Source organism: Staurois parvus, unplaced genomic scaffold, assembly GCF_062004578.1.
Source record: "Staurois parvus isolate SC_StPar_1 unplaced genomic scaffold, SC_StPar_1.0 ptg000131l, whole genome shotgun sequence".
NCBI classification, from domain to species: domain Eukaryota; kingdom Metazoa; phylum Chordata; class Amphibia; order Anura; family Ranidae; genus Staurois; species Staurois parvus.
In genome coordinates, this window is record NW_028317927.1 from 7,285,960 (window position 1) to 7,312,278 (window position 26,319).

The 26,319-nt window shown below is 39.8% G+C and overlaps 1 protein-coding gene across 3 annotated transcripts in view; it reads left to right on the forward strand.

Moving 5' to 3' along the window:
• RHBDD1 (rhomboid domain containing 1) overlaps nucleotides 1-26,319 on the forward strand; it is a 119,375-nt gene that overhangs the window by 84,175 nt on the left and 8,881 nt on the right. For all 3 annotated transcript variants that reach the window (XM_089672582.1, XM_089672583.1, XM_089672584.1), the window contains 3 exons: nucleotides 1,414-1,499; nucleotides 5,170-5,223; nucleotides 6,904-7,032. In XM_089672582.1, the coding sequence (XP_089528708.1) occupies nucleotides 1,414-1,499; nucleotides 5,170-5,223; nucleotides 6,904-7,032 (269 nt within the window). The remainder of the gene's footprint in view (nucleotides 1-1,413; nucleotides 1,500-5,169; nucleotides 5,224-6,903; nucleotides 7,033-26,319) is intronic.

The window sequence follows — 26,319 nt, forward strand, 5'->3', positions numbered from 1 at the left end:
GCTGGTAGATCTCTTCCCCATCAGAATACACTGATCAACGCTGCTGGCTATAGCCTGCTGCGCTGATCAAGTGGAAAAATACAGATAGGTTGGTTGATAGCCATTCATTGTGTACTATTGTTTACTCTGTAATTGGTCACAATGATTACATGGTACAGAGGCCAGTCACAGTAGACCTGTACCATGTGATAGTTGTGTCCAGTCACAGCTATCACAATAGTACACAATGTCACATAAATGGATGTCATTCATAAAAATTAAAAATGATTGCTTAAAACCGTGATCAGATCATTACTGTAATAAGCAATCAACGTAAAACAAAATCCTGATCACCCAGAGCAGTCAGTGTCACTATGGTGATATTGTACTGCTCTGGTCACAGTATGTAAAACAAATTGTAAAAAAGAAAAAATGTAATTTTTCATTTTTTTACCTTTTTTTACTTTCTGTCACCAGTCAGTGTCCCTAATCACCGCTACACCAGACATATGACAACGCTGTGCTGTTTTAGTGACTGTGTGTTAAAGAAAAGTGAAAAAAACTAATTTTATTTAATTTCTTAATTTTCCAAAATATGTTGCAACTTCAAAATACTCACTGTGCCTCTTACGGCACCTTGGGGTGTCTAATTTCCAAAAAGGGGTAATTTGGTGGGGGGGGTTGTACTGTCCTGGCATTTTAGGGCATCAGGGAATGAGCAAATCGGTTTTTAAATAAATATACCATAGTTTATAGACTGTATAGCTTTCACACAGACTAATATACACTGATTTGGGTTATTGTTACAAAAGAAGTGTAGCAGAATACATTTTGGCCTGAATTTATTAAGAAAGATTATTTGTTTGCAAAATTTTAGAACAGAAACTGAAGAAAAACACATTTTTTTTCCAACATTTTTCTGTATTTTTTGTTTATATAGCAAAAAAATAAAAACAAACTGACTAATAAATACCACCAAAAAAGCTCTATCTGGCTAAAAAAATAACAATTTATTTAGGTACAGTGTTGCATGGCTGAGTAATTGGCATTCAAAGTGTAACAGCGCTGAAATCTGAAAATTGGCCTGGGCAGGAAAGGGGTAAAAGTGTCTGTCTGGTATTGAAGTTGTCCCCTACTCCTGAAAAAAAATGTCCAGTATCCCAGCATATCATCTCAGACATTATTTAAAATGTGTTTGTAGGACTACTAGTATTGCACCATGTTCAGATACGTGATTCTGCCATTTAATTTTCCTCTACACATTAGAAAACGAGAAGGAGAACCTGACTTGTTGCCCTGGGCAAGACGGGTAGAAGTCAGGTAGAGAGGTCTTTGGTATCCAAGGCTATTCCCAATGCATTGAATATTGTTTATATCTAACCAAAGTTAGTAGCTTGTCTCCACACAGTAATCCATATTTTCTTTGTTTTCTAGCACGTCCTTTGTCGGCCACCTCTCTGGTATATTGGTTGGCCTGTTATACACGCATGGACCCCTGGGTTGGATTCTGAAAAGTGCAGGTAAAATTCCCATATGCTAACAATACAGAGATGCTCTGCTCTTCCTGCAAGATCCACAATTGAAAAGCAATAACCTGTTCTATTAAAAGCCATACCTGTGAGTTTAACAACATACTTAGAAGAGTTTAATGATGTATTTGCCATACATTACAAGCCCTCTCTAAGTAATATTAATGTTTTACTTCTCAAATAGTGAATATATAGCGTATTTTATGGCATAGGCAGTGATTGGCATGATACCGTAATAATAAAAAGGACAATAAAACTGAACAGGGCTTAGAGAGCATAATGATTTTAAGAGGAGATAAATCACTGTGTCTGCAGGCAAAGTGAGTAGCACTGAAAATTTCCTTCATTCAGAAGGTGATGAGAGACATATGGCTTACAATGCTTTATCATTCTCTGTCTGCAATATTAAACAAGCGGTACATGTAAAGAGAATTCAAGACAACTGTGATCACTGTACGGCGTAGTGCAGTAATATGGAGCTGATGAAGATGAAAGCATTCGGCTGTCCTTGATTCCCCTTTCCACATAATGCAAAGCTAAACTTCATCTTTAATATATACAGTATTCCTTGTGTCACTCTTTTCACTTGCAACCATGAGTTTGTACTGATTCTTTAGGCTTCAGGCACACTAGGCATTTAGCCCCAATGCAGGAGACTGCAACATTTAGGTTCAGTTGAATGGCAGCCTGTAAACTGATACAAAGAGGCTGTAAGCTGCTGCGTCTGAACAGGGCTGTGCGATGCACTACTAATGTTTAGGGCAGTATGAACCAAGGGATGAATGCTTGAAACACAGATTGCTTTTGTTTGCTTTCTGAGCAGTCTTCCCTAGACACATACTATTACCTAATCTTTAATAGCACTCTGTGCACTGTCCAGCCCATATCTGTGGCTACAACTTTCAGATTTATTAGAGTTTTACAGGCTGATGGATGCAGAACTGATGATACGCCTCTGCCTTCCACCTTCACCTAAACTCAGGGGTCTAATATATGCAAGCAAAATGCCCAGCATGCATGAGGCTCTAGGAGAACTAGTCGCATTTAGGTTTAAACTGGAACTTTAAATATGAATTTAAAATGAACAAACCGACAAGGATTTTGATTGCATACTCTGCCTTGGAAGTTGCACTTTGCATGGGAACTAGAAGCTTAGTGAATGCACCGAATCTCTGCTGACTTCCATCGTCCAGTCATGTGCAAGCAAAAATGCTCTTTATTTTCTCTGCACATGAATGGGTATTCTTTGTAAAGTGAATTGCACCACAATCGCTGAGCTCTAAGGAGAATCTCCTTGCAAAGTGCAACTTTCAAAGTGAACAGCCTATTTGCCTTCAGTAAATTAACCCATATGTCTTTTCAGCACTAAAGGGTTTTTACATTTTTATTCACAATCTTCTTTACAATGTACACTGAGCTGCTCATGCACAGCTCACAGTACATAGTTACATAGTTAGTCTGTTAGTCTGAAAATAGTCTGAAATAAAGACAAAAGTCCATCCAGTTCAACCATTAAAAAAAAAAAAAAGTTATAATCCCATACCCACATATGTGATTATAACTTTTTTGGGGGGGGATCAGGAAGGATTTTTTTTTTTACTGTAGGAGCAAAATGGATCATGCTTTGCTGGGGTTTTTTGCCTTCCTCTGAATCAACTGTTGATTTAGAGGAAGGCAAAAAAACCCAGCAAAGCATGATACCTTTCATTGCCATGCATTTTGAATGATATTCTGTCCACCTTCACTCTTCAGGAAAACAAAGTGGAGAAACATTTTTTTTCTGTCTACTTTGGTGCATTGCCAGCCTATTTAAAACGTATAGACTGCCTTAACGCAAAGCACGTTAGCATGTAACATAAGAAACAGGCATAATCAGCCTTCCTCCACTGAATTGCTGTTCCCCAGCAGGGCCAGGTAAATGGCAAATTGCAGACTTTCTGTCCTTGATGTGCTTGGCCTTGATGCAGGGATGGTATTATGGTCTCAATAAAAAGAACCAGTTATCTTCATAGTGCGATCACAGTGGAAGCTTGTCAGCTCCCTTGTGAAAACGATAGTAAAAATAAGTTTAAAATGTGTTTTAAAATATAATAATATAAATAAATAAAAAAATTACAAAAAAAAGTTTTAAAGTCCCCTGTACCCATGCACATGCGTACAATTGCAAAGGGCATGCACATGTAGATAAAGGATAACTGCAAAGTACCGTATTTTTCGCTCCATAAGACGCACCTGACCATAAGACACACCTAGGTTTTAGAGGGGAAAAACAAGAAAAAAAAATATTCTGAACCAATGGACTGCAGACACAGTACAGGGGATGACCAAAGACTGCGGACACAGTACAGAAGATGACCAGAGACTGCGGACACAGTGCAGGAGATGACCAGAGACTGCGGACACAGTGCAGGGGATGACCAGAGACTGCGGACACAGTGCAGGAGATGACCAGAGACTGCGGACACAGTGCAGGGGATGACCAGAGACTGCGGACACAGTGCAGGGGATGACCAGAGACTGCGGACACAGTGCAGGGGATGACCAGAGACTGCATACAGTGCAGAGGATGACCAGAGACTGCAGACAGTGCAGGGAATGACCAGAGACTGCTGACCTTTGGGGAGGGAGGGGGAGCGGGTACCTGTATTTGACAGGTGCCCACTCCCACTTCCGCGGAGTTGTCCTTCCTTCCTTCTTCCCGGGCCGGCTTCTGTGACAGCCGGGTGCCCACTGCGCATGCGCGAGAAGCGCTGTGCTTTGTGAATGGCCCGGCGCCTTCTGGGACCTGTCATGTGTCCCAGAAGACACCGGATCATTCACAAAGCGCAGCACATGCGCAGTGGGCACCCGGCTGTCACAGAAGCCAGCGCGGGAAGACTGTGCAGTGCATGAGCGAGGAACAGGTAAGGCCCTGCAGGAGAGAACAGCTGAGCGGCCGGCCCGGTATTCTGACATGGTGGCGGCAGAAATACCGGACCGGCCGCTTTATATTCGCTCCATAAGACGCACTGACATTTTCCCCCCTTTTTTTGGGGGAAAAAAGTGCGTCTTATGGAGCGAAAAGTACGGTACATGTTGAGTATCCTCATGTACACTACAACTGGAATAATTCCAGGGCTACAATTTCTGATTAACCCCAAACGGATGAACTTAAAAAAATAAATAAAAGAATAAAAAAAAACTCCTATTGACAATTATGGGTATCATAGTATTTCCTAATTTGTGGTAGCAAACAATGTTTTTAAATTCTTTGTAATTTTTCAGCCATACACCATTACCTAACTTTGCACATGTTCAAAGTACAAACAATATGAGTAGCTCACAATTTTGAGGCTTTATATATCTGGTATCCATTTACTTTAAACAGTCTAATTTTTAATTTTTTTACAGAATGATTAGAGATTACAGTATATCGTTTATGTGCACTAAACAATATTTAAAGTTAATTTTTCTCTGAGAGGTTTTTGATTTGAAAAATAATTATACAATTTCTATTATCATACGACGCAATAAAAACTGCAACTGTGATCATTTTTATTCTATAGGTCCTCTGCATTTAGAAAATATTGTTTTGAGGCTTTTAAGTAAGTTTCATGTCCAAAATGTGCATTTTTGCATGAGTGTAAAAAGGGTTAATGCATCTATATTTACCTTGTTTTAGGATCCCTTTTCATAGAAGGCAGGCAACCAAGACATCAAAGATTCAACAATTCTGGTAGGCTGTTTCTGTATACTATATACACACTCATAATAAAATACCCTTCAAGCCAAAGCCAAACACCTTAATACCTGAATACATGTATGGCAGTCATTTTACCTGCCAAAGAATTTGTTTACCCCATCTTGTGGTCTACATTCCTGCCAGACAGTGGCCAGAGCACTGCCACAAAAATGGTGGAGGGTGCTGATTCTTCAACCATTTGTATTTATATACTGAATTTAGTTAGAGGGCAATATACATGATTACTGGCACGTTATCATGCCTACACTATAATTTTTGTTAACATTAAAGTGGTTGTAAAGGCTGAAGGTTTTTTACCTTCATGCATTCTATGCATTAAAATGAAAACCTTCTGTGTGCAGTATCCCCACCAGCCCCCCAATACTCACCTAAGCCCCCTCTTGATCCAGCGATGTGCACCGGAGTCTCACTATCCTGGGACTCCCTCTCCCCATTGGCTGAGACAGCAGCAGGGCCCTAATAAAGGTGGGTTACCCCCCAGAATGTCAGTCATCAATTTTAGCAAGTTGTAAGGCAATACAAAGTTGATAATTTTATATGTCAGTGCACAGACCGTGGACAACAAAAAAAATCCTCTTATATCTGTTTCACCCTAGTGGAAAGTCTGTTTTTTCTGTTGTATTTTCTTCCTCGTGTAGTTAGAAACTTGTAGTAAGAAAATAATCATATGTACCAACACTTTCTCAGTGGAAACTAACAGCAATTGAGGTCATGCAAATCTAGCAGGGTTTCTTGGCTCCACCCAGATTTCAGGCAACAATAGACTACCTCTATGATGTCCAGAGTCCAGATATGGGATACTACAAAGTGACTCTAAAAGTAGAAAAAAAACTCAAAATGCCTTCCACTGCATTCAGCCTTTTCCAAACCTCCAATTACCTTTTTTTTTTAATTTTTTTTTTTTTATTTGTTTTCTTTTATTCAGCTGCTGTAATCAGACTTCCTGCTAGAGAGTGGCTACGTTCATTCTCTCATTCTATGGTCCTACTCTATGTAGGAATGTAGCCACCATCCTGTGCACTCGCTTCAAACACTGAAAATGAGTGGAAGCAGAAAAAAAAGGAAGAAAAAATGTAATGAAAAGTAGATTACAGTGACTGTGTGTGGATTATCTTTTTAAGGAATAAGTCTATTGTTTAGTGTTACTTTAAAGATATAAAGGAAAATGTAGTGTAAATTGGGTACAATACCAGTTTTGAGGTATTGTTACCTAAAGCAAATTTTTTCTTGACACTTTAAATTGTAACTTGATGTTCCATGTTTTGGTTGACTTGAATTTCCTCCATATGTTTGTAAATGCTCCTCGATCTCAAGTAATGTGAATCGCAATGCTGCTTAATGTACGTCGAAATCAGCTGTTAACACTGTAAAGTTCCTGTCTGTTATTTTTCACGGTTATACCTGACCATAGACATTTTAAACACACAGCACGCCAGAGTACTGAGACGTTTGAAGGCCAGCTAGTTTTGGGGAACAGGGACATTGACATAAGTTATATTCTGCATCTTTACATGCTAGCTGTGGATTGCTCATAAAGGTTCTTTGGTTTCCTGTTGCCTGGATCCTGGTTTGAGCCTAGTTACTCTAATGAATTTGTATTTACAAGAAAAGTAATTGACTATTAAAACTAAACTGTGTACATTGCTCAAATAGGGTATGCTAGATATCCACAGTATGAGTACCAAGAAAACCGCTCAGGGAGGCCCTATGATACGTACACAGGAGGGTTCAGTGAAGATGAACAGCTGCAACAAGCCTTGCGGGAAAGTCTTAATGAAACAGGTAAGAATGCTACAACTGCTAATTTAAATCAGTTGTGAAAATAATGTGTTAAACAGCAAATGTCTGAAAACTGCAAGGAAGGTACTTGCCACTGAAAGTAGATGTAAACTATGTAGTGCAATTGAGGGGTTTTACCTGCATAAAAACCCTTTCCTCCTTCACAATGTTTATGAATGAAAAATAGAGGAATTGCTAACAGCCAGTCATATGTCAATACTGGCAAAAAATGTTATTTAGCAATACTGTGCTCCAAATTTCTTTGTTATGACTAGAATTATAATACCTTGCTGTACATTTCCATGTTTAAGAAATGTATAGATCTAGTAGCCTTCGCCACAAAAAAAAATATAATTTTACCATGAAGACTCAAGAACTATTGTTATACAGAATTGATATAGTGACAACAGTATGCATGGTGCTTTACAATATAAAAGGAGACTGTATGATTACAATACAGTTCAGTACAAAAGGAATAGGAGGTCCCTTCTCATAGAGTTTACAATCTAAATGAAGAAAGAATACAGACCAGTGAAGGAATTGCAGGGGTTGCTGAAAGCACAACTGCTTCTTGAGGCTCAAAATGTGAATAGTATTCAGCCACTGTGGAAGGTCTGAAGGTGTATGTGTACATAGAGAGGTTTTCAGTTACTGCTGAGCTGGACTCATTGGAGAACCTCTAATACAAGTCGCTAATCCTAGGCCCAAACAAAAGCATTCTGGGTAGATTTAGACATGCATCTAAATCTCCCTTGCCTCTGAAGCCCGATCCCCTTCAGACTGCACTCCAGCTGCTGCTGACAGGTGGTGAAGAAGCAATGCGGTGCCTCCTGACCATCTGTTTTAATTCAATTCTTGCCTGCAATCAGGCCATTCAGTTGCAGGGTCTTTGCAGTGCTTCCCCGTTGTCTTCAAGGTGTTGTGCTCAGTGAGCTTGCCACCCATCGATCGCTACATGTTGGGTCAACTTCTCCTCGGTTGCCTATTGCAGCTTAATGGGGGGGTGGGCTGTTGGCGGTCAGCATAAACACGGCTCAACTGAGCATTTTTGCCACTCTCCAAGTTTAAATGAGGTCTTAAAAACTGCTGTGAGGTACATATTACTTTAAGGGGAGTCTATTTGTCAAAAACCATGTCCACTCTTCCCCCTCCCAATCTCCCAGTGAGCAGATAGAATGTTCTCTTGGACATGTTAATTGTGCAGTATGTTATTGCACCAAACAAGCAAGAAACTCAGTTAGAGAACAATCCGCGCAAAGTGCTACAACCAGCTTTTAAAAATAGGGAAAGAGTCCAAAAAAATCCAATGTAGGGCTACAAAAGTCCATATAGCAATAGGGCAAGCCTCATATAGTAGTAACAGAACTCTGTGTAGAATAGAAGAGAAGAAGCGCCTCTAAGTGCAGTATAGGTAACTTTAATGGATAAAAAAAATTTAGAACTCACATTGTAGAGAGTTGTGAGTTGTTCTACATTTTGTTATCCATTAAAGTTGCCTATACTGCACTTAGAGGCGCTTCTTCTGTTCTCTGTTATTGCACCAAAAATTTACTTTGAGAGTTAGGTGAAAACACCCATTAACCACCTCCCGTCCGGCCGTTGTATATAAATGGCCGGACGGTGGCAGTGCAGGGTCGGGTGGCCGTTTATAAATGGCCTCCCCGCACCCTGCTTGTGCGTGCTCCCTGGGAGCACGCAGCACCGCGATCCAGTGCCCGCTGTGTCCTCCGGACACAGTGAAACACCAATCTTCGGACGGGACCTCCGTGCGAGGTCCTGATCATGTGATAACTGATTAGCCAATCAGTGATCCCATGCAGAGTAGTAAGCAAGATGTCACTTGTGACATCATTGCCTACTACGTGTGAAATCTGTGAATGATCACAGAGGTCACATGGTACAAGGCTACTCACAACAGCCTTGTATTATGTGACAAGCTGTGACTAATCACAGCTCACTCAGTAGTTCTCAATGGCTGCAAGAATGCAGCCAGAGAGAAGGAGAAATGATTGCTTTTACATCCTTTATGGGTGTAAAAGCAATCCGTGTAAAGCAAAAAAGAAAAATCTTCACACCCCCCACAAGTAGTACAGTGTCACCATGGTGACACTGTACTGCTAGGGTAATGGTATCTAAAAAATAAATAAATATAAAAAAAATAAAAAAAAAGTAAAAAAAATGTTTATAAATTATAAATTTTGGTTATAAACTAATTTGGGTTATTTTTTTTTTTTTTTACTAAAAATATAACGGAATAAATTTTGGCCCAGATTTATGATGAAATCATATTGATTTGCAAAATTGTATAAGAAAAACACTTTTTTAAAAATTTTTTGGACTTTTTAATTTTAATAGCAAAAAAAAAAATCCCAGTGGTAAATAAATACCACCAAAATAAAGCTTTATCTGTCTCAAAAAAAAAGCTAAAAAATTCATATGGGTACAGTGTTGCACGACCGCGCAATTGTCATTCAAAGTGTGATAGCACTGAAAGCTGAAAATTGGCCTGGACAGGAAGGGGGTAAAAGTGTCCGGACAGGACGTGGTTAAAATTCACTTCTGATTGTGAGACTACTGTGTAGTATTAGGAACGTCTCCTTCCTATGCCTTACTTGTTTTTCCAGGACAAGAGGCTGGCATTTCTGATTTCTCTACTGTGCATCAAGAGGTGAAATCGGGTATTTAGGCCCACCTATTCGAACATAACGAGCACTATTTATCAGACTTAGTACATCACATTAGCAGTGGAACGAGGCAGTCTCTTAACCACAAGAGGGGTGCAGGAAGAAGCAGCACTCCCTCTTAGTACACACAGTGGTCTGAAACAAAGGTCTAATTTTTACAGAATTTGGCAAACTCCTTAAAGGTCATCTGCGATCAGAAACATTTGTAAGCTAGCTTCACAATCGTCCCTCTGAAAATGTTAGCTGCCTGGCTCTGACACTATTTTCACAGACCCAGAACTAGCATGCAGCAAATGAGGTCAGAGTGAAGTCAAACCTCTGGATTGACCTTCTTGTTTCAGGCCTTTTTATTCAAAGAGTATTTTCTGAAAGACATCAGCAATGAAAGCACCTTGTTTTTCTGAAGATGATTTTCCTTTAGGGCCAGTTCACCCTACATGCATTTCAGTGGGTTTTTTTTCTGCATCCAAAATGCACAGAAAGTAGGTTATATGGTTGTCAATGTCATAGTTCACATCAGTCATTGCAGTTCCAGTGTGTTGTGGATGCAGAAAGAAAAAGTAGCAGATGCTGCATTTTTCCTGCACACAACTGTACTGGAACACGGAACGCACATGTCCCTATTTAAATTGAAGAAAAGGAGAGGGGAAAAAATTAACTGGAACGCATCAAAAATGCACCGGAATGCACCAAAAAATGTGCATGCAGAAATGCATCCGGAACGCATCTGAACTGCATTTCTATAGTGTGAACCGACCCTTTTAAGTACATCTAAACCCAAAAACAAAAATGTAATATATTGAAGGTTACCAGTTCTTACACATGTTGGCAGCATTAGTCTTTATTCTTTGAGATAAACATTTCCAGCAACTACAGAAAATATTTGTCTTGCCAGAAATGCTGTGTCCTTGTCACTTCCTGAGAGCTAAAAAGAAAGCACCAAGAATCTGATCTTTCTTGAGTAAATTACTAGTCCCATCAATATACCATGTAATAGAAATAAACAGCAGACACTTTTGAAGTTCAGCCTATAAATACAGTGAAGAAATGAGTGAAGCCTCAAAGGGACAGAAAGTGTATTGATTGCATTATTATCAGGTTAAAGAAAACCAAAGCCTACAAAAATAAACAAATGCAGACACTACTGTACATTTAAGGACCAATAAGTTTCATTATATTGCATTTTTTATTTTGTGTTTTAGATATGCTTTAAAGACATCACATATTGTACACCCCTTGAGGGTTAGGGACTGATGTGAATGTACAATATATATGTAAAGCACTGTGTAAATTAACGGCGCTGTATAAGTACTTGTACTAATAATAATAATATACTTCACCTAAAATACACATGTTAAATACAATCAGTATAGTTATCGGAAAAGAATAATTTAGTGAAATGACATAGGTGTTTCGGAAATCCTCTTAAAGGGGGAATTTTATTTAGTTTCGGTAAATGCCTTGCAATTAACAATAGATTTATTTCTTCACATGGGGCCTAGACAAATATTGCCCTAAAGATGACCCATGTGTAGAATACTGTGAGGTCCGACTCTGGCTACACAAATAGCCCTCCAGCGGTATATGCATTGGTAATTATCACATAATTTTTTCACAGCAATTGAAATAACGTAAGCTCTTACTTAATCACATTAAGACAATATCAGAATCACACTGTGCGTGAGCAGTGCTTTTATTGGCTGCAGTTCCATCATGATTTAATGCTCTCCAATATGATAGAACGCATTTTCACAGCCTCTTACCATGCCACACTGGCTCATACTCGCATCGACTTCTGGCAACTCTCGGAACTTAAGAAAATAAAGCCTATTTCTATGAAAGCATGTTTTGTCTTAATTCCAATAACAACATTTTTCCACATCCAAGTCGTGAAATGTTTGGAGGCAATATTAAATGAATCTCTTTCTACCTTCATTAACACCCAGGAGAAATATTTTAATTCCTGGAAATATCAAACATGCCATTTATTTGCTTGGTGTTTACATAAGTATGTTGCTGTCCTTACCTTATTTTCATTGAGGTCCAGTCTGCCACTTAACGGATTTTGTTGTATTAAATATGAATCTGCTTTTTATTGGGAGCATAAGTGAAGCTGTTGCAGTGGTTGTTGAGGCCATTTCAGTGAATAGAGGGTTGATTCTTAACAAAATGTTTGATTTCACACTGATACAGACGTCTCTGAAATAAAACTGTGCATTATTGAATTCCTCCCTTAAAGAAGACCTCCAGTCTGCACAAAAAGTTTGTATAGTTTCTTGTAGCAAAAATGCGTAGTTCTCTTTAATAAAACCAAACTATTTTTTTGTCTTCTGAAGCAGTATAGCTGCTGGAATCCTAAACCAGACCTCATAGCCAGTTTCAGACAAGATGGGTTACTAGCAGAAATGTAAATGGGAACACATGTGATGGACTGCTATACTTGTACAGTTTTCACTGGTATTTTTGCAGTTTAAAGGGCAGGTCCAGCTTTTGTAAAGAAAAAAAAAATACACATATTTGCTACAGAAGCCCTTCTGTCATTTAGTGTTACAGAAAAACAACTGACTTCTTGTTTCTTATACATACATAAGGACCCTTTCCACACTGTTGCATTGAGGTTATGAACGCTTTACACGCATCAGCACTTTATGGTACCATTCATTTTTAATTGCACCCCATTGCACTGAGGGAAAGCACATGCAATGCAGTGCATCACACTATGGAGTTGATTTACTAAAGGCAAATAGACTGTGCACTTTGCAAAGTGCAGTTGAACTCTGCAAGAGCAGTTGCTCCAGAGCTTCGTAAATGAGCAGATGCTGTTCTGACTTCCACCAGCCAATCATGTGCAAGCAAAAATGCTGCTTTTTTATTTTTCTTACATGTGATTAGGTATTCTTTGCAAAGTGAAGCTTTACCTCATTTACTAAGCTCTGGAGTAGCTGCACTTGTAGAGTGCAACTGCACCCTGCAAAGTTCACGGTCTATTTGCCTTTAGTAAATCAACAACTGTGTGTTGTGGTGCACTGCATTGCAAAAAAATTTTACATGTCAGGTTTTTTTCACCGTTTGGTGCATTGGCATTGAAAGGGCTGCTTTAACACAACACGTTTCCTAGATTGCAAGCTCTAACGAGCAGGGTCCTCTGTTTTCTCTTGTACCAAATTGTATTGTAACTGTAATGTCTACTTTCATTTTGTAAAGCGCTGCAAAAACGGTTTGCGATATATAAATCCTGTATAATAATAATAATGTTAACATGCATGCATTAATGCAACACATCAATACACATAGGTGTGAATAAGCCCGTAGTGTCATGAAAATACAAAATTGTTACGCCTTTTTGTTTCAGTGTTAAAGCGCAGTAGCGAAGAGTTGGGTAGGGTCAGAGGTCATTAGATCATGTTGAGTGGGGAGCAATCGTGTATTTTGGTTTTGTGCTGCCCTAGGCAAGACTAAAATCGGGCGCCCCCATCTATATTTGTTCCACCCCTTTCTGTTTAAGATTCACCCCTTCAGGACGTCAGGGGCCAACATGATGGGGGGGGGGGGGGCAGCGTGACAGGTGAGGGCAGTATGACAGGAGTGGGGAAGCAGTCCTCCAAGCTCTTACCTGTCCAGCAGAAGTTCCTCCAGGTGGTGTCAGGATCTGGTGCTAGGAGCGGTAGATGAGCCTGAATCTTTTGCAGCAGCTGCAACAAAGACCGGGGGGACTCCTCCACCATAACCTTGTCCTCCTCTTCTTCCTCCTCTTCCAATGGCACCCCCGGCTTTGCACACTGCAGATCCTGACTGGAGCATGTCTGATAGTGGGCCCCGACCTATCCCTGCGCCCACTACTCTGCCCTCCTCTGCAGCCAGTCCCCCTACTTGTGTGTCGGCTTAAGGAAGCATTGTGTTTACAGTCATCTATTACAAGTACTCCAATGGAGTGTCGTGTAGCAAGATCAGGGGACCAGGCAATAGTTATTTCAGCCCTTGGGCTTAGTGTTGAATGTCAACTGTCAATAGAGGTTTCCAGCCCTTGGGATGCAAAATGACACTGGGATGAATAGCCGCCTTTCCTGTGCTATTTTAAAGCAGAACCTAGGACTCAAATGGATGTCTAAGGGCTAATAGTGATTGGCAACTCGTTCCTTGTCTGAATTGGGCTGGAGATAGCTGTTATGGTTGAGTGCTTTTCAACAGAGATCAAAACCATCTGATGGAATGTCACTCCCTAATGCTGAGCTTTATCAAATTTCAGCCCAACTTGCATTGGACTGGTGTAGATACGATGCCTTGGGGCAAGGGATAGGAGTGGAACAAGCAGTTTCTCCCTGCCAGTTGAGCACACTCTTATAGTGCCCAGAGTTTCCAACTCTTGACTGCTACAAATACTCTAGTATAGCAAAAACCTGGCACATTTGTAACCATGCTCTCACTGCCTATGAAATCTTCCTATCTCTCTCCCCTCTAATTTCTATTCTTGGAAACTCCAAATTCAATCCTGACCTGCATAACATGGCATTAAACCCTTTATGTCCAGGGAAAAAACTACAGGCCTTGCAATTCATTAGGAACTCCACCTGGCTGATAGCTCAACACATCTACCTAACCCTGACTCTGGGCTTCTGGGCCCTCTGAGGATACTTTTAGGTGTCGCACTTCCTCAGACCCCTACCCAATGCCTGTCTTTTTTAATGTCAAGCCACAGTATCAGGATGCCCTCCTTCACCTATAAAAGGCTTTTCCTGGAGGCTTTTCTCAAACTCTTACTGGTCCCCTATCAGTAATAGATATCAGGAATCCGCCTACAAAATTGATACTTGCTGGTACTACACACCTTCACTGCTAAACACAATGCATCCTACCATACCAAAATCTTGCTGGAATGCTGCTTGAAGCCATGTAATATTCTTCATGTCTTTTGGTCCACCTTACAGACTTTTTGGACACAGGTCTGCACAATTATTCAGATGTTCACTGACAGCCTTGTACTGGACCTTAGACCCCACCATACTTTCTTCTTCACCACAATACAGGCCCCTCTAATGCACAAAAAACAATTGGCTAAAATACACCTAGTCAATCAAGAACATTTCTGCATTCCAGCACTTTTTGGAAGCTTCCTTCATCATCAACTGTTCAGAAATGATATTTTGTCTTGTTGAAGAAAATAAATTGATGGAAGACTTGAGTAGTTCTCCTAAGGGTATGGACTCCAAGTTCCAGACCACTTAGTTTTCCTAGATATACTTCTTCCTCACAGATGCATACAAACAGCTTCTCGCTTGGTAAGCTCCACCTTGCCTATCCCCAACATCATCTACCTCTAGTACCTCCTGACTGGATCTCTCCCACACGCTTTCCCATTGCTAAACAACCTCTTTTTAGTTTCCCTCCACCCTGCCTTAATCTCGAGTTATCTCCTTCCTGCCATGATCTTACTTCCTTGCCTCCTCCCCATTTGTATGGTAGCGTTGGGCTACTCTCATCTGCCTTGTTCTTTTTTCCCCCCACAATCTCACCCCTTCCTGACCTGCTGCTATTCCCTGCTTCCTGTTATCCTCAATCATTACCTAATTCAACCACTAACTACCGGTACATCTGCAAAAAAATTAAGCATCAGGTAAAGCTAAAATACAACATTAATATATCATAGGGAACTATCCTGCCATTATTTTGCCACATCATATGTAGGTACTGTTCAGACTTGATTTTCTAGTTATCGCTCCCCAACATATTTGTAGAATATTCCCTTACCATTCTATTTTCTTTTAAAGTACATCTTATGTCTTGGTTACCCATATAACCCTTGGTTGGAATATATTGTACTATTTTCTGATGTTTTCTTAAAAAATAAAGAATGCATAAAAAAGCAATCTCAACAGGACATAATATTTCTGAGATGATATGGACTGTGCTCAGTCAAATAACCATATATGTGTGCACAGGATGTCTGCATTTAAGCTTCGTTCACACCAATGTGTTATTTGGTGCTTTTTTGCAGAAATGCACTACAGTCCATTTAACATGGTTTGCTATGGAACATGTTCACATCTATCCTTTTTTGAGCTGCTGCGTTCAATGGAGAAGTTGCTGAAATGCATGGTAGTGCCTTTTCGCCACGTTTTAGGTTTTGCATTTCTTATTCTGCCCAGCAACAAAAAAAAAATTCCTCTAACAAAAAAAAAAAAAGAAAGCTGAACAAAATGCAAATGTGGTAAAAACGTGTATAGAAAAATGCAAAACAAACTGCAAAAAGCACCATACACAAAATGCATATATGTGAACCAAGCCTTAGGGTTGACTGGGTGGGGGGGAGGTCTGTTTCAGGTCCATTGGTACAAGTGCACATTTTGGAAGAATTCCCCTTAGCTCATGTTCTGTTAACTGCTATTACATTTTGTATTCCCATCACAATTCGTCCCAGTGATATTGGTCACCAAGACAAAAAGTAAAATCTCTCCAGTGGGCACACAGACAGCATTGAAAGCCTGATGGGTTTTCACCATTCCCTACTCTATGGAAAAATAAAGATAGATAGATAGATAGATAGATAGATAGATAGATAGATAGATAGATAGATAGACAGGCGTACCTTGGTTTATGAATTTAATTCGCTCTGTGGAACTTTTCGTATTGCGAAAAATTCGTAAACTGAAACGCGGTTTCCCATAGGAATGCATTGAAAACCAATTAATCCATTCCAGAGGTCAGAAAAAAGTAAAAAAAAAAAAAAAAAGTCTTTTATCTGTTCAAAACTCTTTATAAAGTGCACTTTAAAGGTATAAAAACTGTACAGGGACATGATTGAAAATTTTCATTTGTAAACCAAAAATTACATTAACCAAGGAGTTCGTAAACCGAGGTATGTATGTGTGTGTGTGTGTGTGTATGTGTATGTATATATATATAATACTTTTTTTTTTTAATATATATATATATATATATATATATATATATATATACTGTATATGTATGTGTGTATGTATATATATATTATACTTTTTTAATATATATATATACTGTATATGTATGTGTGTGTGTGTATGTATACAGTCATGGCCGAAATTGTTGGCACCCTTGATATTTCTCCAGGAAATCATGTATTTCTCACGAAACGTATTGCATTAACACATGTTTTGCTATACACATGTTTATTCCCTTTGTGTGTATTGGGACAAAACAAAAAAAGGGAGGAAAGAAAGCAAATTCGACATAATGTCACACAAACCTCCAAAAATGGGCTGGACAAAAGTATTGGCACCCTTTCACAACTGCGGATAAATAAGAATGTTACAAGCATGTGATGCTCCTGTAAACTCACCTGGGGCAAGTAACAGGTGTGGGCAATATAGAAATCACACCTGAAAGCAGATAAAAAGGAGAGACGTTCACTTAACCTTTGCATTGTGTGTCTGTCTGTGCCACACTAAGCATGGACAACAGAAAGAGGAGACGAGAACTGTCTGAGGACCTGAGAACCAAAATTGTGGCAAAATATCAACAATCTCAAGGTTACAAGTCCATCTCCAGAGAACTAGATTTGCCTTTGTCCACAGTGCGCAACATTATCAAGAAGTTTGCAACCCATGGCACTGTAGCTAATCTCCCTGGTCGTGGACGGATGAGGAAAATTGATGAAAGATTGCAACGCAGAATAGTCCGGATGGTGGATAAGCAGCCCCAAACATGTTCCAAAGACATTCAAGCTGTCCTGCAGGCTCAGGGAGCATCAGTGTCAGCGCGAACTATCCGTCGACATTTAAATGAAATGAAACGCTATGGCAGGAGACCCAGGAGGACCCCACTGCTGACACAGAGACATAAAAAAGCAAGACTACAGTTTGCCAAAATGTACTTGAGTAAGCCAAAAGCCTTCTGGGAAAACGTCTTGTGGACAGATGAGACCAAGATAGAGCTTTTCGGTAAAGCACATCATTCTACTGTTTACCGAAAACGGAATGAGGCCTACAAAGAACAAAACACAGTACCTACGGTAAAATATGGTGGAGGTTCAATGATGTTTTGGGGTTGTTTTGCTGCCTCTGGCACTGGGTGCCTTGACTGTGTGCAAGGCATCATGAAATCTGAGGATTACCAAAGGATTTTGGGTCGCACTGTAGGGCCCAGTGTCAGAAAGCTGGGTTTGCGTCCAAGATCCTGGGTCTTCCAGCAGGACAATGACCCCAAACATACGTCAAAAAGCACTCAGAAATGGATGGCAAAGAAGCGCTGGAGAGTTCTGAAGTGGCCAGCAATGAGCCCAGATCTAAATCCCATTGAACACCTGTGGAGAGATCTTAAAATTGCTGTTGGGAAAAGGTGTCCTTCCAATAAGAGAGACCTGGAGCTGTTTGCAAAGGAAGAGTGGTCCAAAATTCCGGGTGAGAGGTGTCAGAAGCTTATTGATGGTTATAGGAAGCGACTGATTTCAGTTATGTTTTCCAAAGGGTGTGCAACCAAATATTAAGTTAAGGGTGCCAATACTTTTGTCCAGCCCATTTTTGGGGTTTTGTGTGACATTATGTCATATTTGCTTTTCTGCCTCTGTTTTATATTTGTTCCAATACATACAAAGGGAATAAACATGTGTATAGCAAAACATGTGTTAATGCAATACCTTTTTTGTGTGAAATACTTGATTTTCAGGAAAAATATCAAGGGTGCCAACAATTTCGGCCATGACTGTATGTATATATATATATATATATATATATATATATATATATATATAATACTTTTCCTGCACAATGATTGTGTTGTGTTTTTGTTTAGATTTTCTTTTCTTTGGTTTTTCTTTAGATTGTGTTGTGATTTTATTTAATTTTTAGACATTTTATGTGTATTATAACAACCTGTGGTTATGTTTGTAGTATATAATGTATAATCCAAACACTACATATTTTAGCAGTTAAAAGGAAACCTGTCATGTCAGGACTGCTCAGGTTGTTATTGCTGATCTCCTTTTGAAAATACAAGTTGCCTGGCTGTTTCTATTTTCGGTAAAACTTTCTGATCCACTGACCCAGGTCAAGTATGCAGCATGTGATGTGGATGTGAGACTGAAGCCAAAATTCCTAATCTGCATACTTATTCTAGGTCAGAGACTGTGAAAATATTGAAGGCATTGGATCAGCATGACAACCTGGCCTTTTTAAAGAGGTCAGAAGCAGTAGCCTGCATATTTCTTTCATGTCAAATTTATTTTACTGGTTACATTTTATTGTAGCATTGTGCTGAAATTAAGATGTGGAGCCCCATTGTAGATATACAGTTGTGTTCAAAATTATAGCAGTGTGTTGAAAAAAGTGAATAAAGCTCAAAATCCTAATCGCTTTTATTTCCATACACACAAATGCATTGGGAACACTACACATTCTATTCCAAATCAAAACATGAAGAAAAATATATCAAATTTGTGTTGTTCCTCTAAAAAACAAATGAAGAATAGTGAATATTAGACTGTTCAAAAAAATATGACAGTGTTTGTATTCTTCTTTTATAAACTCGAACATTCACTATATAAACTGAAAAATGTTTGAAGATTTTGCTTTCCTTTGAATCATTTAATTAATATTTAGTTGTATAAGCACTGTTTCTGAGAACTGCTGTACATCTGTGTTGCATGGAGTCAACCAACTTCTGGCACCTGTGAACAGGTATTCCAGCCCAGGATGATTGGACCACATTTCACAGTTCTTCTCTATTTCTTGGTTTTGCCTCAGAAACTGCATTTTTAATGTCAGCCCACAAGTTTTCTATTGAATTAAGATCCGGGGATTGGGCTGGCCACTCCATAACGTCAATCTTGTTGGTCTGGAACCAAGATGTTGCACGTTTACTGGTGTGTTTGGGGTCGTTGTCTTGTTGGAACACCCATTTCAAGGGCATTTCCTCTTCAGCATAAGGCAGCATGACCTCTTCAAGTATTCTGATGTATTCAAACTGATCCATGATCCCTGGTATGCGATAAATAGGCCCAACACCGTAGTATGAGAAACATCCCCATATCATGATGCTTGCGCAACCATGCTTCACTGTCTTCACAGTGTACTGTGGCTTGAATTCAGTGTTTGGGGGTCGTCTGACAAACTCTCCGGCCACTAGATACAAAAAGAACAATCTTACTTTCATCAGTCCACAAAATGTTGCGCCATTTCTCTTTAGGCCAGTCAATGTGCTCTTTGGCAAATTGTAACCTCTTCAGCACATCTTTTTTTCAACAGTGGGACTTTGCGGGGGCTTCTTGCAGATAGCTTGGCTTCACATAGGCGTCTTCTAATTGTAACAGTACTCACAGGTAACTTTAGACCTTCTTTGATCTTCCTGGAGCTGATTGTTGGCTGAGTCCTTGCCATTTTGGCTATTCTTCTATCCATTCGATTGGTAGTTTTTTGCATTCTTCCACGTCTTTCAGGTTTTGGTTGCCATTTTAAAGCATTTGCGATCATTTTAGCTGAGCAGCCTATAATTTTCTGCACTTCTTTATATGTTTTCCCTTCTCCAAATTTTAATCAAGGTACGCTGTTCTTCTAAACAATCGCTGGAACAACCCATTTTCCTCAGAATTTTGGAGAGAAATGCACTGTAACCAGCATGTACAACATTTGCTGCCTTCCTTCCTTAACCTCCCTAGCGATATGATTATTTCAGATTTTTGGTGCTCAAAGCGGTGCCATTTATTTGCATGGAAATATGTATTTTTTTTATTGTAGGCCTGTAATTTAGGAATAACTCACTGAAATCTGTCCGAACAAGAGTGTAGTAAACATTCCGGATATGATAAAACTTGAAACACAAAATCATAAATTATAATTTAATAAATAATCATAAAAAATAATATAAAAAATTTAATTAAATAATATAATCAAACCAAAAACACTGAAATTTGAAATATAGCGCCAAGTTCGCACATCGCTGAGCAAAGTCGCAGAAACGTTTTCAGTGTCTGATGACGAATTTTCCCACGAATCATCACTCAATTCTGCAAGTGGTTCTGATTTACTTTCGCTGTTCTCTAGCTGGTCTAAAAACGCTTTTGACATAAAGGGACACTTTTTGGACGCCATGGACTTTTCTAAGTTTCCAGGCAGAATGAACAGTCAAAATGCAGGGAGGGGACAGGACAAAGCAGTAGGGACAAAATGTATGTGAAATGTTTTGAAACGGCAATGTTTTACTATGTAATAATTTTTTAAAAAATGAAATTTTTTAAAAATTTTAAATTTGCCGCCAGTTCCGGCGCCCGTACGTCACAGGGACCGGAACACAGAAGCCGCATGCCGGCATCGGCCGGAGGAGATGGCCGGGGACACTGCAGGGGACACATCACGGGAGCAAAGGACAAGGTAAGCGCTGCAGGGACTCCCTTTGCAACGCTGCATGGTAAGCCGGAGTGTAGCTCGGGGTTACCGCTTTTGGTACTGAAACTCTACCCCGAGCTACACTAGGGAATACCGCTAGGGAGGTTAAATAAGGGCAATAATTGCCACCTGTTTTTCACAGACTGAATGACCTCACTAATAGAACTCCACACTGCTATTATTTTGAACATGCCCCTTTCAATTAGTGATTCAATTACACAGAATCAGCAGCATGCCTGTCATGACTGTTGGGTCTTTTGGATTTCTATTACTCTACTACACCTGCTAGTAAATTATTTGCTATGTAGAAATATCATTTCTACCAAAAACAGTGATTGATCAGGTTAGTGATGTCTGACTGCTATTATTTTGAACACAACTGTATTATCCTTGGTGAAAGTGGCTTGCCATCATTTCACTTTATAGAGACACTAAAATATTCATAATTTTAAAGAAATACTTTTTTTTCCCTTTCACACCCTTCTGCCTTGCAGCATTATCTCCTTCATAGTGACTGGTTCTCTTACATGGAAACCCATTGCTAATCCTGGCATGTTCAGTTCATGTTTTCCTATCAAGCCTAGCTAGGCTTTCACTTGGACATTTCTGGGTGATACATAATGTGCAGTAATCTGTCAGAAGAATTCTATTATGAACTTTTTTCATGTTTGTTTTTTTAATGCACCCTTTTTAATAATGTGCATTATTTTGTGCGCACCAATATAATGGAATATAACATGATGCTTTGCAATGGTCTCAGTTTAGAGAATTTAAAAAGAAAAAAGACTCGCTGTTTGTGATTTGCCAGGATCCCAGCTGGATAGCTTCATCAAGTGTGCTAAGAGGCACTGCCTGTAATCTATGGACATAATTTATGTATTATGTGCCAAGACACAAACAAGACATTCTCTTATAAGTAGAATAGCCATATTATGTAGCAAGAGCTAGAGACTGCATGGTGAAGGCAAACAGAGAAAAAACCTCCACGTGCCTGCAGAATATTGACCTCTAACATCCTATCTGTAGAATCAGTGCCGTTTTCTGTCACATCAGCAGTCAGAGCACCAAGCCCCCTCTGTTTGCCCTTTATAACAAACATGTATTATCTCATCATTTCAAAGGAAAGCACAGTACATTTTCTGTGGGCCCATATTCTGAGTTTTTATTGCAGTTTTACGTTAAAGTCATTTCTTTCATGTGGCTCTTCCAGTTTTACTAGCTTGATTCTTATTCTATTAAATGAGCCTTTCTCACCCTTTTTTTTCCCCAGAGGAACCCACAGGCATTGCTAGCGTATTTCATACCTGGGGTGGATGAATTTTTACCACCCCTCTCTTCCATATGATAAACTGATTTTCAGTAATTCAGAAGTGAAATAAATAATGATATCCAGAAAATAAGTGCAGACAGTGAAGTGCCTTCTTTACATTGGTGATCACTGTAATGCTCCCCTTTAAAGTGTTACTAAACCCACAACAGTAAAATCAGCCTGTATATGCAGTAAAGCAAGCTGGTTATATTCACTGTGGAACCTAAGGGGTTAATCCTCTGCATTGTATAAAAAAGCTCTGATCCTCCTCTTCTTCTAGTGCCCCGCTCTTATCGCCTGATAAGACATATCATGTGTAGACACTCTGCACATGCTCAATTTGGTGTGTATTGCTAGATAGATTTTTTGTCTTTCTTGGGAGAATGCATGTGATCAGTACAGGGCCAATCAGCACTGTTCATACAGAGGTCAGGGGTTCTGCATCCTCTTATAGCAGAAAGAAAACTCCTACAAGCTTTAACCAGTGCTTTTCTGGATACTGATAGAAGTCTGCTCTAACTGCTGATGAGAAAAGGTATTTAGCAGTTTATATTTACTAAAATAATTACATTTCCATGTTCTGTGTACTGTAGGAGACCAGATATAGAAATGCAGGGTCCTGGGTTTAGTAACACTTTAAATTGGTGGTCAGTGGTAAAGTGCCCAATTACATAGATGGCCAGTTGGTGTTCAGTGGGGAAGTGCCTCACTTCTGTTGGTGGTCAATGGAGAAGTTACTGCCTTAAATACATGGCCAGTGGGTGAAAGCCCCTTCTGTTGGTCTGTGAAGTACCCCCTTACATTGCTGACCAGTTTCTAAAGGCCTCTTGTCCCCCCCCCCATATATTGATGCACAGTGCTGGAGTGCTCTCTATAGGCCTCTTTCATATGGACAACTTGGGTGGGGGAGGGCAGGGGCGCTAAACACAGCTGGGGAGGCGCTGTTAATGGAACCATGATGCTTTTTATCATAATATATTTATTGCAACATACCAGGCAGGATCAGGGCCATCAATGGATCTGTGTTGTAACCATAAGCCAAACGCTAGGCTCCTGTTTGCAGCATAATAAACCCATTATTAAGTGACTTGTTATCAATTTCTGACAGCAGATAGCTTATGTAGAGGTAAGCCAATGAGGAAGGAGTTGCAGTAGTCCAGGCGAGAGATGACCAGAGAGTGAATTAGAAGCTTTGTGGTGCCTGGCAATGGTTAGGAAGGGCCATATATTGGAGATGTGGCGGAGGTTGAGGCAACAAGCTTTAGATATTGATTGGCTGAAAGGATAGTTCAAAGTCCAGGACTACACCTAGCACCTTGACATGTGGGGACGGGTTGATAGTTGAACTGATTATCTTGAAAGAGAAATTTGGGAAGGGGGCACAAGGGGGAGGAAATATTATGAACTTGGTTTTGGATAGATTGAGTTTGAGGACACGGTGTGACGTCCAGACTGATATGTCTGTTTGTAAATTAGTGATACGCGTGGGTGCTCTCTATATCAGGGCTCTCTTTTATTCCCAATCCAGGGATGGTCCTGCAGACTGAGTAAGACTTTCTCCAGTCAGTGCTGAACTTTCCTAATTAATATTTGCTACACAAGCTCTCTGGGTCCATTCTGAAAATTTAATATTTGTAGCACAACTAGTTCATGTAAAATAATAGAAGATAAAGCTTGGCACTGCTCTTATTTTTACCTTCTATGTACATTTCCAGACGTTCAGAGCAGACTCTAAACGTCTGGCCTGAAAAGAGTAAAGGTGCTATTTATTACAGATATTTATATTGAAATGACTGGGAGGGGGTACCTTTCCTGACAAGTACCCACTTCCGCTTTTCTTGCCTAGGCAAGAATAGCACAAGTCTGACCCCCCCCCAACTTCCTGGGACATGCCATAAGTCTGAGGAGACTTGAGGACCAGTCTGAAAGAGTAGTGCATCTTGCGCATGCGCAGTGGGGAGCTGTCTGTGAAACAGAAGTCACAGCCAGCTTCCCACAGTTAAGATGGCAGGCCTGGTTAAAGACAGCATAGAAAAATAGGTGATGGCAGGAAAAAAACCCAAGTGGTTCACTGAGTCTGCCCCATTTTTTTCAGTGTTTAAATGTTTTTGATTTTTTGTTTGTGTACTCATTTTTGAGCTGGATCTACGAGCAGTATTTGTAGCTGCTAACTTTAAATTTTTTTAAAAATGACTAGTTTCTCTTTTAAGAAGCTTACAATTGAAGATCCCTATCTCGCATACATACACATCATAGGACCAATTAATAGAGAAGTCTACTAACCTACCAGCATATCTTACGAGTGTGGTAGGAAACCTGAGTACATGGAGGAAACCTACATAATACAGGGAGAACATCAAACTCCGTGCATGTAGTGTCCTGATTAAAAGCCAAACTGAGGATGCTAGTTCTGCAAGGCAAAAGTGCTAGTCTCCAAGTCACTTTGCTGTGTTTGCAGCCACTTATGTAGCTGTTTTTGCTATAAAATGGTATGCGTCTCTATAAATGTACAAAACTTACAGGTAAGCATTTTTGTGTAACAGGTGGAAGCCACAAAGTTCCATTGGTACAAATTGCATGAAATGTCTCTTCCCTGGGGCTTGTTTATGCTCGTGGCAGCCCTTGCCATCCCTCTGAAAAGCTATCCACGGTGAACTGTATTTCAGAGGGCATTTGGCAGGCAGCAACCACTTGAATAATTCGCATTTAGTGGCTTTACTGCCTGCTGGATGTGACGGGGGTATATTTTTGCAAGTGTAAACTAGGCCTTACTTTTTAATTTTGCAGTGTTTCAGTGCCTAGAAATGTTTTATGTCAGAGAAGTTATATTTTATTGGGGGAGAGAGAGGTTTTATTGAAGATAGAACGTGTTCTAGCTTCCTTTCCAAGAAAAGCGACTGGCAGGCAGCTCTTAATTGAGCAGACACATTTAGACGAGCCTCAGTTGCTGTTAATTACATTAATCTGGCAGATGAGACTAGTATGAGGATATTACTGCTTTCCAAAGATAAGAATAGAAGCCTGCAGTAAGAAAATAAAATGGATAGCTGTAAATGAAGCAGTGAGGTTGATAAATCTGGGTGTGAAAACCAACGATTCCAGTATAAAATATATATACTGTATATATTCTCTGCCTTGGGCTACAAGTTTCATGTGATATCAGATTGTGAAATGATGTACGTTGTTATGCTGGGAACTATGTGCATGTCTGGCTTATAAAGGATGCCAATCCCAACAGAATGGTGTTAGTGTATGTTACACCATCCTCTCCCAGATTGACAATGCTACTGTCAAAAGGTGCCTCCATTGCTCTTCTGTCTGGAGTAAAAACTAGGGTTGCCGCCTCGTCCCTTTAAAACCAAACACATATTAATTGCACAGGTTCTGAGGCTATTTTCATGCACATAAGGCACTAATGCAGGCCATAGATGGGTCGAAAATCGGCCGATTTTTCGGCCGAAAATAAAATCGGCCGATTTTCGGATCGTTAGTGGGCGATTTGGTCGGCCGTTTTTCGGTATTTTGGCCGTTTTTTTTTTTTCGGCAAAGTTGGAAAAAAATCGGCCGATTTTGCCGATCGGCCGATTTTCGCGGCAATTAGTGGGCAAATCGGCCGATTTTTTTACCGATAAAAAATCTGCGCATGAGCAGTGACCTGCAAGAGGAAGGCAAAAAGAAGAAGAAGAGGATGAAGAAGAAGAAGAAGAGGATGAAGAAGAAGAGGATGAGGATGAAGAAGAGGATGAGGATGAAGAAGAGGATGAGGATGAAGAAGAGGATGAGGATGAAGAAGAGGATGAGGATGATGAATAAGAAGATGAGGATGAAGAAGAGGATGATGATGATGAAGATGAGGATGAAGAAGATGAGGATGATGATGATGAAGAAGATGAGGAAGAAGATGAGGATGAGGAAGAAGATGAGGATGAAGAAGAAGATGAAGAAG